This window comes from Anguilla anguilla, chromosome 10 (assembly GCF_013347855.1).
Source record: "Anguilla anguilla isolate fAngAng1 chromosome 10, fAngAng1.pri, whole genome shotgun sequence".
Classification (NCBI taxonomy): Eukaryota; Metazoa; Chordata; class Actinopteri; order Anguilliformes; family Anguillidae; genus Anguilla; species Anguilla anguilla.
This window is the reverse complement of record NC_049210.1, coordinates 3131962-3146216: the sequence shown is the minus strand read 5'-3', so window position 1 is coordinate 3146216 and position 14255 is coordinate 3131962. Positions and strand designations below refer to the sequence as shown.

The window sequence follows — 14255 nt, the reverse complement described above, 5'->3', positions numbered from 1 at the left end:
GTACTCAGTGCAGGAGCTGAGAGTGTTTGTATTTTAGTCATGTGAACAGTTGCGTTCAGAACTCGGTGCAGAAGCTGAGTGTGTTTTAGTCATGTGAACAGCAGTGTTCAGAACTCGGTTCAGGAGCTGAGTGTGTTTGTGTTTTAGTCATGTGAACAGTTGCGTTCAGAACTCAATGCAGAAGCTGAGTTTGTTTTAGTCATGTGAACGGCAGTATTCAGTACTCAGTGCAGGAGCTGTGTGTGTTTGTGTTTTAGTCATGTGAACAGCAGTGTTCAGAACTCGGGTTTAGGAGCTGAGCGTGTTTGTGTTTTAGTCGTGTGAGGAAGGTGAGGTTCCCTGCGAGGTCAGTAGTAGGCGTTCCCGCCTCATTCCTTGCATTCTCTCACACCCAGGTACAAAGGTTAGAGCCGGCCAGCGGCATTTTACACCCTCACTCAAACGCTGGGAGGGTGGTTTTACCTGGGCTCCCACAGGACACCCTGTCAGTGTGCCTGCATCTGAGGGTGTGTGTGTGTGTGTGTGTGTGTGTGTCTCCATCTGAGGGTGTGTGTGTGTGTGTGTGTGTGTCTCCATCTGAGGACGTGTGTGTGTGTGTGTGTGTGTGTGTGTGCCTGCATCTGAGGGTGTGTGTGTGTGTGTGTGTGTGTGTCTTCATCTGAGGGTGTGTGTGTGTGTGTCTTCATCTGAGGGTGTGTGTGTGTGTGTGTGTGTGTGTCTGCATCTGAGGGTGTGTGTGTGTGTGTGTGTGTGTGTGTGTGTGTGTGTGTGTGTGTGTGTGTGTGTGTGTGTGTCTGTGTGTGTGTGTGTGTGTGTGTGTGTGTGTGTCTTCATCTGAGGGTGTGTGTGTGTGTGTGTGTGTGTGTCTCTCCATCTGAGGACGTGTGCATATGTGCTTGTGTGTGTGCACTTGTGTGTCTGTGTAACAGAGCCGTGTGAAACTCTGACTGGTTTACTGGAGGTGCTTGACCAGTCTGGGTCAACTGAAGGGAAGGAGCATTTTGTGTGTGCGTGTATGTGTGTGCATGTGTGTGTGTGTGTGTGTGTGTGTTGAGGTCAGCCTTTGATGACCGTGAACACAATGGCAGGCTTGTCAGGACACAGGCAGGGAGACGGGCGGCGTCTGTCAAACTCGTGCAGCCTCTGTGAAACCCCCCCCCTTGCTGCCCCCAGACCGCGGCCAGCGCTTCACGGTCCCCGCAAAACGTGTCCTCGCCCGTCCCGCAGCCGCCCCCCCCGCCCGCGGGCAGTCTCAGCCCTGTTCTCAAACTCGTCCCGGTCCGCCGGCGCTCGCTCACCGAAACGCAAACACCGCGGCGACCGTTTGGGGCGCGCCTGCGATCGCGTGGCCCCGGGAACATCCGGAGGCGACCGCGGCGACACGCTGGCACGCCGAACTGGTTCTCTCTGCCATCACACACACACACATACACACACGCACACACACACGCATACACACACACACACACACGCGCACACACACGCACATACACGCACATACACGCGCACACACACGCATACACACACACACACACACACGCACATACACGCGCACACACACGCATACACGCACATACACGCGCACACACACGCATACACACACACACACACACACACACACACACGCATGTAAGGAGCACTCTGCAGCGCATGGGGACTTTTCCTTTGTGTGCGTGCATGCAGCCCGCGTTGTGTGTGTCACATGGGGCATGTAGACCAATCAGAAGAAGCATTGTGTACACTGTGGGATAATAAAAGTATACTGCAGTCCAGAGGTGGAAAATCCAGGTTCAGATTTATTTTATTACAGTCACCTTGATTTGCTAATCAAAACAATTCTGCAGCCAGGAAGTGTAGTTAATTAGTGAAATGAGCTGGCTGGGAGTTCAAGGGGTTGAAGAAACGCATGGCAGGACTTTCACTTTCTGACCCCTGGACTTTCCAGCTCTGCTCATGATGTGTGTGTCACATGGGGCATATTGACCAATCAGACGGTGCGTTGTGTACACACTGAGGGATAATGAAGCAGGCTGGCGTTTCCCCTGAAGGTGCCTGGGTAAGTGTTTGGGACGGGCCTGTAGTAGCGCCCCCCCCCCCCCCACCCCCCACCCCCCCCGCGCGGCGGGATGAGTCACGCGGCTGGCGACTTTGTTCCGCATGGATATTGACACGCCGCGCTCCCCGCCCTGCAGCGCAGAACCGGTCCGTGTGCGTCGGCCCCAGTTTCCTGTCAGCGATGATGTAATGTCGGCCGCATCGGGGAGGGGGTGGGGGGGGGAGAGGTCCTGTCACCTGTGAGTAATCTGTACTCTCATCCTGGCCCAGGAGACTCTGGAGACTCATATAGGCTCTGCTGGGTGGCCCCACCCCGCTCTTGTCATTTTTCATTTTTTGGGGGGCGGGGGGGGGGGGGGGGGGGGGGGGCGCGTCCTCTGTGGTGAGTCAGGCGTGAGGTCTGAACAACACCGCGTCTGCGCCACGCCCCCTTTCCTCTCTGTACCTGCACGGAGCCTGCTGCCCAAAACCGCACACATCAGCATCCTGAACATGGGGGGGAGGGGCTGGCGAAGGAGGAACACAGCTTCCTCTCTCTATCGCATGCTTGGGCCAGGAGCGTAATCTTACCGAATTCTCTTTAATGCGCTAAAGCTATCGTATTAGCATTTCATGAACGTCCATTTATCTCTCTGTCAGCGTGTGCAGTTAACCTTGTCTGGGCTCTTGATGATGACAACAACCCATGATGATGATGAAGTTATTTAGCATGGCTCACAGCTGACCTAGTCTCTGGATGCGTAAATGTATAAGGTGTGTGTAGTGACGTGCACGTGGTGGGGGGGGCTGCTATGGGGTCAGCCTTTTCACAGAAACAGTCTGGGTCTGTGAGCCAATCGGGTTAATCAAAATATGTAGATCAATACACTTTCTTTGTGTTTTATTCCCTCTCCTTTTCTCAGTCCAGTGTAGCTTCCCTGGGGATTAGAGTTCTTCTGTAGTTACTGGGCTCCCTATGTGGTTCTGTGTTTGGTGTAGGTGTGGGTGTCTGGGTGGGGGTTGTGGGGGTGGTTATAAATTTGGCTTGAAGTGCCGTTTCATCCACAGCTGTGATGCCAGCCTTACTTCCTGTCCCGGGGAGCCAGTCATGCGGGGCGTCTGCTGCCCGCTGCCAGATGAAATCCTGGGGGTTCGGTGTTACCCTGTTTTCCCCTTCAGCTCATACCTCCACCATCTTCACTCCCTCTCTTTATTAAGCTCACGGCCGTGTGGTCCTTCCTATCGTTTCCGAGGGCTTTGTTGTCATGGGCTTATGTTTTTCTACTGTGTTTTTATGTAAAATACAGGTATATAAAAAGTGAGTATATAAGCTTGTCAGAGTCATTGGGATGAGCTGAGTATGCTAAACACTCACATTTGCATGTAAATGTAAATGCTGTGCGGTAGCCACCCTAGGAAACCTGCCAGACTTGATCCCCCAGTGGTACGAATATCGGCTTGTGTCAGTGCAGCTTAACACAGCTCAACACAGCTCAGGCTGACCCCAGCTCAACACAGCCCTGGCTGACCCCAGCTCAACACAGCCCAGGCTGATATTAGCAGTACATAGGCTGTACAACTCAGCGTAGTCTGTGTTCATAGTGAGGGCCTGAACAGACTGAATCACACTCTTTCACTCTTTTGGTGGTGATTTTCAGTCTAATTTCAGGAAGTTTGGCTGCACGCTGCTCAACTCCTGTAGTGAAGTGGCAATAAAATTAAACAGGGAGGCTTGTAATCGGATCATTAAAGTGAAAAATGACTGTCTTGACTGGGAAAAAAAGGGATACGCTCGTTAAAGACAGGCGCTCGCTAAGAGAAACGTGCAGATTTTGCTTCAGGAAGGTCGTTTGTTAATTAATAACCCGAAAATAGTTTCATGGCATGTAGCAGCACATGAAACACGGGCGCGTTTCTCTCTTATAGACCGAGTCCCGGCTTTGCGCTCGTTAAATATTAACGCGCTCGCTCTCTGGGGTTTGGTGAAGCGGCCCGGAAACGGGACGTCCCGGGGATCGGGTTCCGTCTGGCGGACGCCGGTAATGGCACCGCTGTCTCGCCCTGGTGCCGGAATCCTATCGTTACCGCGGTGATAATACTCCTCCGTCGTCTCTCTCTCTCTCTCTCCGTCGTCTCTCTCTCTCTCTCTCTCTCTCTCTCTGTCTCTCTCTCTCTCTCAGTCTCTCTCTCCCTCTCCCTCTCTCTCTCTCTCTCCCTCTCTCTCTCCCTCTCTCCCTCTCTCCCTCTCTCTCTCTCTCTCCCCCTGTCTCCCTCTCCCTCTCTCTCTCTCTCTCCCTCTCTCTCTCCCTCTCTCCCTCTCTCTCTCTCTCTCTCTCTCTCTCTCTCTGTCTCTCTCTCTCTCTCAGTCTCTCTCTCTCTCCCCCTGTCTCCCTCTCCCTCTCTCTCTCTCTCTCTCTCTCTCCCTCTCTCTCTCCCTCTCTCCCTCTCCCTCTCTCTCTCTCTCTCTCTCTCTCTCTCTCTCTCTCTCTCTCTCTCTCTCTCTCTCTCTCTCTCTCTCTCTCTCTCTCTCTCTCTCTCCTGTCTGTCGGACACTCGATGCTTCCTCAGTGGAGGGGAAGTGCTCCAGGCCTGCAGGGCTGAAATATGAATCGCCGATCAAATGATTGCCATCGTTCCGGAGAGACCGAATTTCAGACATTCTTTATATGACCCCCCCCCTCCCCCCTCCCTCATCCAAACATCGTCTCAGGAGGGTGTGATAACGTGCTAGATAACTCCCAGATCCTCCTGAAACTTGGAATGTCTGATGACTGGAGCGGTTTCCCCTCTTTGTTTCCTGGTTACTGTGGAGCTAACACGCTACTCTTTCTCCTCGTTAACGCACCCCCCCCCCCCGGGACGGACCGAGGAGCCCTTCACTTTTCCGGGTTGTTTCGTGGCGTTTGTTTCTCCTTCCTGCGCGTCACGCCGCCCGCACAACCCCCCCCCCCCTAGATCCCCCCCCCGTGTGTGTGTGTGTGTGTGAGGGAGAGCGTGTGCGTGTGTGCGTGCGTGTGTGTGTGCATGTGCGTGTGTGTGTGTGTGTGCGTGCGTGTGTGTGTGTGTGATTGTGTGAGCGTGTGCGTCTGTTCCCTCCTCTCCCACCGTCTCCCCTGACATTACCGTTCACGTGTCTGTTTTACCCCCAGGCTTCAAAAAATCCCAGCGCCCTCCCCCCTCTTCAGCCCAAAAAACACGTCCCCACACCGCCCGCCCGCACCGTCCCATTCACCACCCCCATCCACCCCCCCCAGCCCCACTACCCCATCCACCACCCCTATCCCCCCCCCCCAGCCCCACTACCCCATCCACCACCCCTATCCCCACCGCCCGCCCCCGCCGCCCGTATCCACTTCCCCTCGAGCTGATAGGGCGGAGGATCGTGATTGGCTGCAGCGAGGCGATACCGCCGCGGCGCTGTAATCTGCGCCTCTCATCTCGGGGGGGGGGGGGCGGCGGGCCTGGCGCGGGGGGGGGGCGGGGGCCGGTCGCTGCCGCGCGCTCGCAGGGACGGCCGATAGCGATCGAGCCGCGGCGGGTTCCAGCCGCGCGGGATCAGCGTTCGCCTGCGGCCACGTTCAGGATCTCATGGTCCGGCTCACACCGTGTTAAGAACACAGACACACGCACACGCGTGTGCGCACACATACATACACACACACACACACACACACACGCACAGGCACACTCACATACGCACAGACACACACACACAGACACACGCACACGCATATGCGCACACATACATACACACACACACGCACACACGCACAGGCACACTCACATACGCACAGACACACACACACGCACAGACACACGCACACGCGTGTGCGCACACATACATACATACATACACACACTCACAGGCACACTCACATACACACAGATACACACACACGTGTGCGCACACATACATTCATACATACACACACACACGCACACGCACAGGCACACTCACATACACACAGACACACGCGTGTGCGCACACATACATTCATACGTACACACACACACATATGCACAGACACACAGTTGCCAGTGGGCCAGGAGTTCCTTTACTACACACTCTGGTAAAGCCGGCTGTAATGGTCTTTACAGACAGAGATAGACATAGAGAGAGAGTGAGACAGAGGGAGATAGAGAGAGAGAGGGATAGAAGGATGGAGGGGGGAAAGTAGGTCAGCCTGGCTTGCAGTGGGTCAGGCTCAGAGGCCTTCCTGGTGATGTGTTTGTTTTATTTGCAGTGTCAGGAACGCCTTCTCTAGATGAGTTCAGTAAATTGCAGAGCTCAATGACTGCAGAGAATCCAATCCTGTGTGGGGGTGCAGCACAGAACCCTTAATTAAGCCATTTCCATGTTTGTCCTGCCTCCAACTCCCACGGTGCATTGCAGACTTCATCTGGGATGTCTGTGGGATTGTTGGTGAAAGGATTGACTTTTTAGCAGTTGTAGAAATTTGTTTAAAGATATTCAAAAATTAATATCTGCGTATATAGGCTAATTGCTTCTGCTGCCATCTTGCCTTTAACGGTACACTGACCTGAAGAATGTTTTGGACGTATGATGATGATAAAGTTTATCACTCTCCGTGTGTTAGGTGATGCAGTAACCAAGGCTGTCTTTGTGATGGTCTTATGCTCTGATTTGCTAATTTGCCCAAACCTCAGCCAGGAGGTGGAACTAATCCGTGAAATCAGCTGGGCTGAGTTCATGGGCGGAAGAAACACATGGCAGGACTTTTACCTTCTGACCCCTGGACTTTCCACCTCTGTCTGAATCAAATTTTTTAAACATTGTGTTTGTCAGAAGGATGCATCATTAGAAAACTCAATCTTCTTTGTGTGAATGTGAGACATTCTTTTCACTCCCATTATTATTTTTTTTTCCCCAGTTTTTGTACATTTGTAAATGTCACTGCAGGTGCTCAGGTAGATTGAGCAGCTGAAGTCCCTGATAAGGAAGTGCAGAGCCTAGCATGGGGGACGCTGAGGACAGTTATTCACTGCTCTGTGTGACTCTGATGACTCCTGACCGCTGTGGCATGTGTGACTCAGGAGGACAAGTCTCTGAGATCTGCCCTGAGTCATCCCCCTCAGGCTATAGTCCTGAAACCGTCGGCTTGTTTTTAACTCTCCAAACAACACCGGTCAGACCACAAGAAGGGCACGTTGTTCTATTGTCCAGCTGGGAGGTAGTGAGGTTCAGGGTCACGGGGGGAATGGGTGTTCTGAACATGTCAGGTTCTGCTCGCAGTGCTTTAAACAAGCTAATATTTTGTACTTGAGGGGGAAATTAAAAAGATTTATACTCTCATTACAAGACTGAAACACTTGTTAAAACAGGCTTTTTTTTTTGGCAATGTGCTGTTCTGACAACCCCTGCATGTCCGCACCAGCAGGTAGAGCTCCCATCAGCCCCCAGGCCCACTGCCCCGCCCTGTTCCACCTTGCCCTGCCCCATCCCAACCCACCCAACCTCACCTCACCCAATTCCCTCACAAAACCAAACATTTAAATCAGGAGTTTAAAGCCTTTACTGATTCCCCCCCCCACGCACCAGCAGGTAGAGCTCCCATCAGCCCCCAGGCCCACTGCCCCGCCCTGTTCCACCTTGCCCTGCCCCATCCCAACCCATCCCACCTCACCTCACCCAATTCCCTCACAAAACCAAACATTTAAATCAGGAGTTTTTAAAGCCTTTACTGGGACCCCCCCTTCCCCCCAGGCTCAAAGGCATCCAGGGGACCCCCATCATAAGTTAAAAATGGGTTACATATATTTTTTTAATTTTCCAAATCTCCATATAGTCATTGCATATGAAATCTGGCCAGGGACCCCCTGCACTATTTTTCTAGGACCCCCAGGGGTCCACAGCACCGCTCCTGCTGAAAACCCGAAATTGAATGCGCTGGGATTCATCTTCCCACGGTTGGGCTCTCTCTCTCTCGCGCGCAGTTTGATGAAATGTCAGCGGGAAACGGTTTTTACCGCCGGCGCAGAATTACCCGTGGCGCTGTCGTTCTTTGAGCAGCCCCTGCCTGCCTCTTACCGACAGAGAGCCAGGCGAAACCCTCCGGCACTTAGTGTGAGCATTTGCTCAATTCCAGTTTTTTTTTTTTTTTTTTTGCTCAGTAGTGTTTGTATCGTCAGTTTCACTGACGGGCGGCACAAAAAGAAACGCAAAGGCCCCAAAATGGAGCTTAGCCGAATACCTTTTTTTTTCTCTCTTCCCCTTTTTCCCTCCAAATCCAAAAGCGGCTCTGTTTGCCGTTCCCCCCCTGATGTGTCGTCATTCTAATGTGAAGAATTTCGGGCTTCGTTCCCTCAGCTGAAATTGTGCAAATTGCTTTGGACCCGGTCCAGCGCAGTCCAGTCCGGTCCAGTCCGGTCCGCTCGAGATATCGGATAGAAAAAGCGGATTAGACTAAATCGGCGGGAATGTTCCCCCGGGTCAGTTTTTAATGTGATTTTAAAGACCTGCTAAATGCTCACCGCATTAGGCGACGGGCTCCCGGTTGCCATGGATTTGTGTGAGGATAAAGAGCAACAAAAAAAAGAAAAGCACCTTGGGTAAAACCTGCATGGAGTTACACAATTTAAAAACGGGGTTTTCCCTCACTGAATATGTGGAAATTTAGCTGGGGGAATTTTTTTTAAATACCACATGGCCCATGACTGAATGTTTGCTTGCTTAACTCCGTGCATGCTGGCAGCTTGTAGCTTGTACCTGCTGAATCATGTGTGCTGGTCTGTGACTTGTTCATGACCACTCCCTGAAAACCACACCTGGACCGGATGTGGACTCGGCTGATGAACCAAACGGTTGTTGTGTAACGTCTCTAGTCATGTCTCGCCCGCAAGGTGAGGCCACTCATCTCTAATTCCTTCATATTAGACCCTTCTTATTGCACTGCCCTGGGCCTAAATAATTTCCCTCTGTCACTATTGCCATCTCCAGAGCCAAAATGGCGGACAGAGCCCCAGTGTTGGTGGATCAGGACGGGGGGGGGGGGGGGGGAAATATTAACAGTCTGTGAAAGACAGTCGGGGTGGAGGGACGATGCACAACATCTAAAAAAAAAAACCGCCCTTAAGGAGATGAGCTCTGAACCTCGAAGGGTTTGGACAGCACAAGGTAGCGGTTTTGGGTGTTTTTGGGTGTATAATTTAAGCCTGAGTAAATCTCATTTGCCACAGTTGGAGGAGGTAGATGGTGAGAGTGTATTTAACTCCCGGTCTTCGTCGTGCTGTGGGGATTCATTTCCCATGCAAATGCAGGCGGTTTTTTACTAAATCTGCAGTCGCTCTGTTCGCCAGCGTGAGCGTCAACATTCATGATGCTCCACCCCCTACCCCCCCCCCCCCCCCCCCCGCCCCCCATCCCCGCTTTCACTGTACTGCAGTGCCACTTTCGCACGGTTAGCATAGCACCATCTTTCAGACCCGCGCGGTTACAGTCGCGCTTTCATCCATCTTCCACACCTGTCCCGTTTTCTCTGCCGAGTCCCTCATGAGGGGGATTGTGATGACTATGCGCTGGAGCCGTTAGCCAGCTGGAGCAGTTAGCCTGCCGGAGCCGTTAGCCTGCTGAAGCGGTTAGCCGGCTGGAGCCGTTAGCCTGCCGGAGCTGTTAGCCGGCTGGAGCGGTTAGCCTGCTGAAGCGGTTAGCCGGCTGGAGCTGTTAGCCGTTAGCCTGCTAGAGCTATTAGCCGTTAGCCTGCTGGAGCCGTTAGCCTGCTGGAGCTATTAGCCATTAGCCTGCTGGAGCTGTTAGCCGTTAGCCTGCTGGAGCCGTTAGCCTGCTGGAGCTATTAGCCGTTAGCCGGCTGGAGCCGTTAGCCTGCTGGAACGGTTAGCCAGCTGGAGCGGTTAGCCAGCTGGAGCGGTTAGCCTGCTGGAGCTGTTAGCCTGCTGGAGCTGTTAGCCTGCTGGAGCCGTTAGCCCGCTGAACGCTACGCTCATGCTGACGCAGAGGCGTCTGGTGAGAATCGCGGCGGGAGGACTTAGCCGCTAAATTAGCCTCGTTTCAACTCCGGCTCCGATTGTGTCACCCCTGGCTTGACAAACCGTGGTGCCCCTGAGGAGACTGGCACAAACCTGCGTGCCAAGGCTGGCACGTCAAGATGAAGCGCTGTTCAGTTCCACCCATCTTTCTTTTTTTCTTTTTTCTTTTTCTTTTTCTTTTATTTAACAAAGCCTTCCTCATCCGGACTGGGGCTCTGACTTCTGCTGAAAGCTGGCGTTTGAAGTCTGTTCAGCGCTTTGGGGGAACAGGCCTGAAAGAGCCGCGCTACAGAAAGACACGGAAAACAGGCCGGAGGGGGGGGGCGGGGGGAGGACTGGCAGTGGCTGTCTGTTGCCAAGGAGATCTCTCCTGAGCTCAAAGGCGTGGGCTTTCTTTCCCAAACAAGCCTGCTGAGAGGGAGGGAGGGAGGGAGGGAGAGAGGGAGAGGGAGAGAGACACAGCTGACTGGGATTGTGAGACGGACTGGGAGAATGAGAGATGGAGAGAGAAAGACTGATATAAAGAAAGACGGAGATAAACCGACTGACAGAAAGAGAGGGAAGGAAACGGAAAGAGATGATTATGCTGTGAGCTGGTCCATGCAGTCAAAGCTGTGTGTGTGTGTGTGTGTGTGATTGTGTGTGTGTGTGTGTGTGTGTGATTGTGTGTGTGTGTATGTGTGTGTGTGTGTGATTGTGTGTGTGTGTGTCTGTGTGTGTGTGTGTGTTTGTGTGTGTGTGTGTGTGTGTGTGTGATTGTGTGTGTGTGTGTGTTTATGTTCAGAGCTGCTTATTATAGACTGCGTGTGTGACAGAAGCAGGGAGTGTTTCACTGTTGAGCAGGATAGCAGAGCGGGTTTGTTTATGCAGGAGGAGGAGGTGTCCGAGGTCGTTGTCTGTGTTTCTACACGGTCACACACACTCCGCATGCATGCTTTGCTTATTATAGGGAAATGCGGGAGAGAAACGTACTGTAGGCTAATAAAGGCCTGACACAGACAGGAAGCTCCTGTGTATGGGCTCACTGTAAACGAACAGTGGAAGGAGCCTGTTACTTCCCTCCTCTGTCCCACTGTGAGTGCGTGTGTGTGTGTGTGTGTATGAGAGAGAGTGTGTCAGTGAGAGTGTGTGTGTGTGTGTGTGGCCCTAGTCTCCCTCTCTCTCTCTCCAGAGGCTCAGGACGTGTGTGCACTCGTCTGGTCTGAGACCTGCCAGGAATAACATCAGAGCTGCCGGGCCCTGGGGAGGGAGCCCGCGTGGCACGGTCTGGCCCCGCCCCGCCCTGCCCTGCTCCGCCCCCGCTACCCCGTCTGAGCCCCGCCCCGCCCCGCCCCGCCCCGCCCCGCCCCCGCTACCCCGTCTGAGCCCCGCCCCGCCCCGCCCCGCCCCCGCTACCCTGTCTGAGCCCCCCCCCCCCGCCCTCCCAACCCCGTCTGGGCCCCGCCGTCTAATAAGCACCCTACGCGCCCCGCCTGAAATCACAGTACGGGCCGCGGCCAAACCCAAAACTAACCGAGACACCCTTAGCTGTCCCAGACCCCGCCACCCCCAGCCTGCTCTGGCCAATCAGCCGGCAGGGAGAGGCCCGGCCTGGGAGACGTGCTTTCAAGCGGCGCAGGTGCGCTGCGGAGATTTCTCCAGAGCGCCGACTAAATAAAATCGCACCGCACGCTGGAAAAAATATGTATTTTATTTATTTTTTTAAAAACCGCTCTGCTGGCACGTTGCCGTGGATTATGAGGAGACTGAAATCCGTTCTGAGAGCTTTTCCGTGCTCAGGAACGGAAAACGTTAGCCTCAGCGTTCTGCTCATCCTTCCCCGCTGCTCTCTCCGTAGGACAGCAGCGCTAACGTGTTTTTTAGCATAACCGTTAGCATTCTCAAGGTTTTACTCAATAAGTGGTGCACTTGAAACAGGGTGCTTATAAATGACAATAAAGATCCCAGAGTATTGTCTAGTATTCATCTGTAGGTGTGGCTTCTCTCAGTTGGTAAATAATAAAAGACAATACAGATTTTAGTCCTTTAATTGAATATCTCAAAACACTGCACACAAACTCATTTCAAGTGGCTTTCAAGAGAGGATTTCGTGTTTGGCCAGTATAATTATGTTTCGCCCACTATTGAGAATATCAATATTTAGCATCCAGGCTTTTGGAAACCAAATATAGCAATGTAGCCGCAGTTCAACAACTGCAAAGTCTGATTTATTTTTTAAAAATCAATTTCGCGAAATAAGTGAAATATGCAGTGTGTTGTTGTTGAAGTACGAACGTTCTATTTCTGTGGTCCCATGTGACTTAGCTGAGTCGTGGAAAGGAGGTACGTGCTGTGCTGGAAATGCTGTTCGTTTACATCTCACATGCACCACAGTGTTATACGGGCCATAAAAACTGGAAAAAAATGTCTCGTTTTTCTAATTTTCAATTTTTCACAGCAATGCTTGTGTTCTAGCTTGTGTACTAGACACGTTGACCGAAACGTAGTGTCTGTTGGATTTTATTCCAGTCTAAGGAATTCTTTCAGTAATTTTACATTTAAAAAAAGGCCGTTCTCTCCAAATTCTTCAGTCAGCCCAAAAGGCTTCATTGTGTCAAAGGTAAAGATTCCTGTCATAGAAAATGCCCAGATCTGCCCCTCCCGCTGGGCAGATTGTGTCTGGGGCCCCGCCTTCTTGCCCCGGGCCCCACCTTCTCGCCCCGGGCCAGTGGGGCCCCCAAAACTGTCTCTGAGTGTACGGCATACCTCATGGTTTCCCCCACAATGGTGTTTATGCATTCAGACGCGTTTAATTGCATCAGTGCTGTGATTAATTTAATCAGAATTCAGCCACTGGGGACTTGGGTGAGGGGGGTGGGAGGGGTGCTGGGGGGTCTTTCTGTCCTGTTGAACGGTTCTGTTGACCTGATCGAATTTTAATCGACGAATTGTCTTCACGGTGTCTGGTCTGTGCCTTCTGGGAATTCTAGCAGACAGACCACCAGGGTAATGCGGCACGCTGAGTGTTTTGTGATTGCTCTGGGAGAGGGAAATGCCTTCAGTTAAAAAGATGAAGTTTCTGCAGAATTGCTTCTGACGTGACAGACAGCCCCGAGCTGCTGGAAAAGGCGTTCTGGAGTCTCCAGCCAGACCATCTGGACCTGAACATCCTTCAGTCTTTCCTCTTTTCTTATGTCAAAGCAGAGCAAATGTGCGAATGGGGAATCCCCAGAACTCCTTGCTGCTTTTGCCGTAATTTGGCCAGAAAGTGAGTTTTGCTGTCGCCTGGGGCAGTCAGCCCCCCCCCCCCCCCCTTTAATACGCACCCCGAGCCGGAGGACCTCCACCGAAGTGCGGCGGTTGACCTTCGACCCTGTTTATCCGACTCCCGCCACGGGGAGCTCTGCAGTGGCTATTGAGCCTGTCTGAGCGATGATGTCATTATGTCACCGATGCGCAGCCAAGGCATGCAGTCATTTTATTGCGATATGAATAATTCACGAGTGCGATGATCACGGTATTACCAAGGGTGCGTTCTCTGAGCCGGCTGAGTTTGACTCCCTTTGAAAGAACCCCTGGCACTGAAGGCTAGGCTAGGCTAGGCTAGCCCTGTCCTCTCCTCTCATTGATGTGATTAGCTTGTCTTACAGTCCTGGTGCTGATGGATTGGGGGGGGCGGGGCAGCTGTAAACAACAAGGTCAGGGGGGGTCTCTGATAGGACGGCTCAGGGGTGTCACTGAATGTTCTGAAAGGAAGGGTTTTTTTGTTTTAAAGAGCGTTAGAAGGAGTGCGGTCAGTAAAATGTGTGGATGTGAGAATGGGGAGGTGTAGTGTCACTTCCTGTCCCTCTGTGAGTAACCCATCTTGGCAGGTCACGCAGAGACTCATTTTCCTGCCTCTTAAAGGAACTAATCTCTTCCCCCCCGCTTTGTTTCCGTAGGTGCGGGAGATACTGGGGCGGTGTTCCTGCCCCGCCCAGTTTCCCATGACGAAGGTGTCCGAGGGGAAGTACAAAGTGGGGGACTCCAGCGCGCTGATCTTCATCAGGGTACGGCCTCAGCCTCCTCTTCCTCACCCTCCCCTGCTTTCATCCATCCATCCATCCGTCCACGCAGTCCTCTGTCACTCGCTCCCTTCATCCCCCGGTCATTCTGTCGGGGTGGGGGTTGGGTTTAGGGGGGGTGGCGGGGGGCGGTGAAGAAGCCCCCTCTTTGTGCTGCAATGAAACGGAACGGCG

General features: G+C 52.8%; 1 protein-coding gene across 1 annotated transcript in view; it reads left to right on the top strand.

The window, feature by feature from the left end:
* gas2l1 (growth arrest-specific 2 like 1) overlaps positions 1-14255 on the top strand; it is a 31698-nt gene that overhangs the window by 5437 nt on the left and 12006 nt on the right. Inside the window, exon 3 of the mRNA XM_035380258.1 lies at positions 13959-14066. Coding sequence (XP_035236149.1) covers positions 13959-14066 — 108 coding nt within the window. The remainder of the gene's footprint in view (positions 1-13958; positions 14067-14255) is intronic.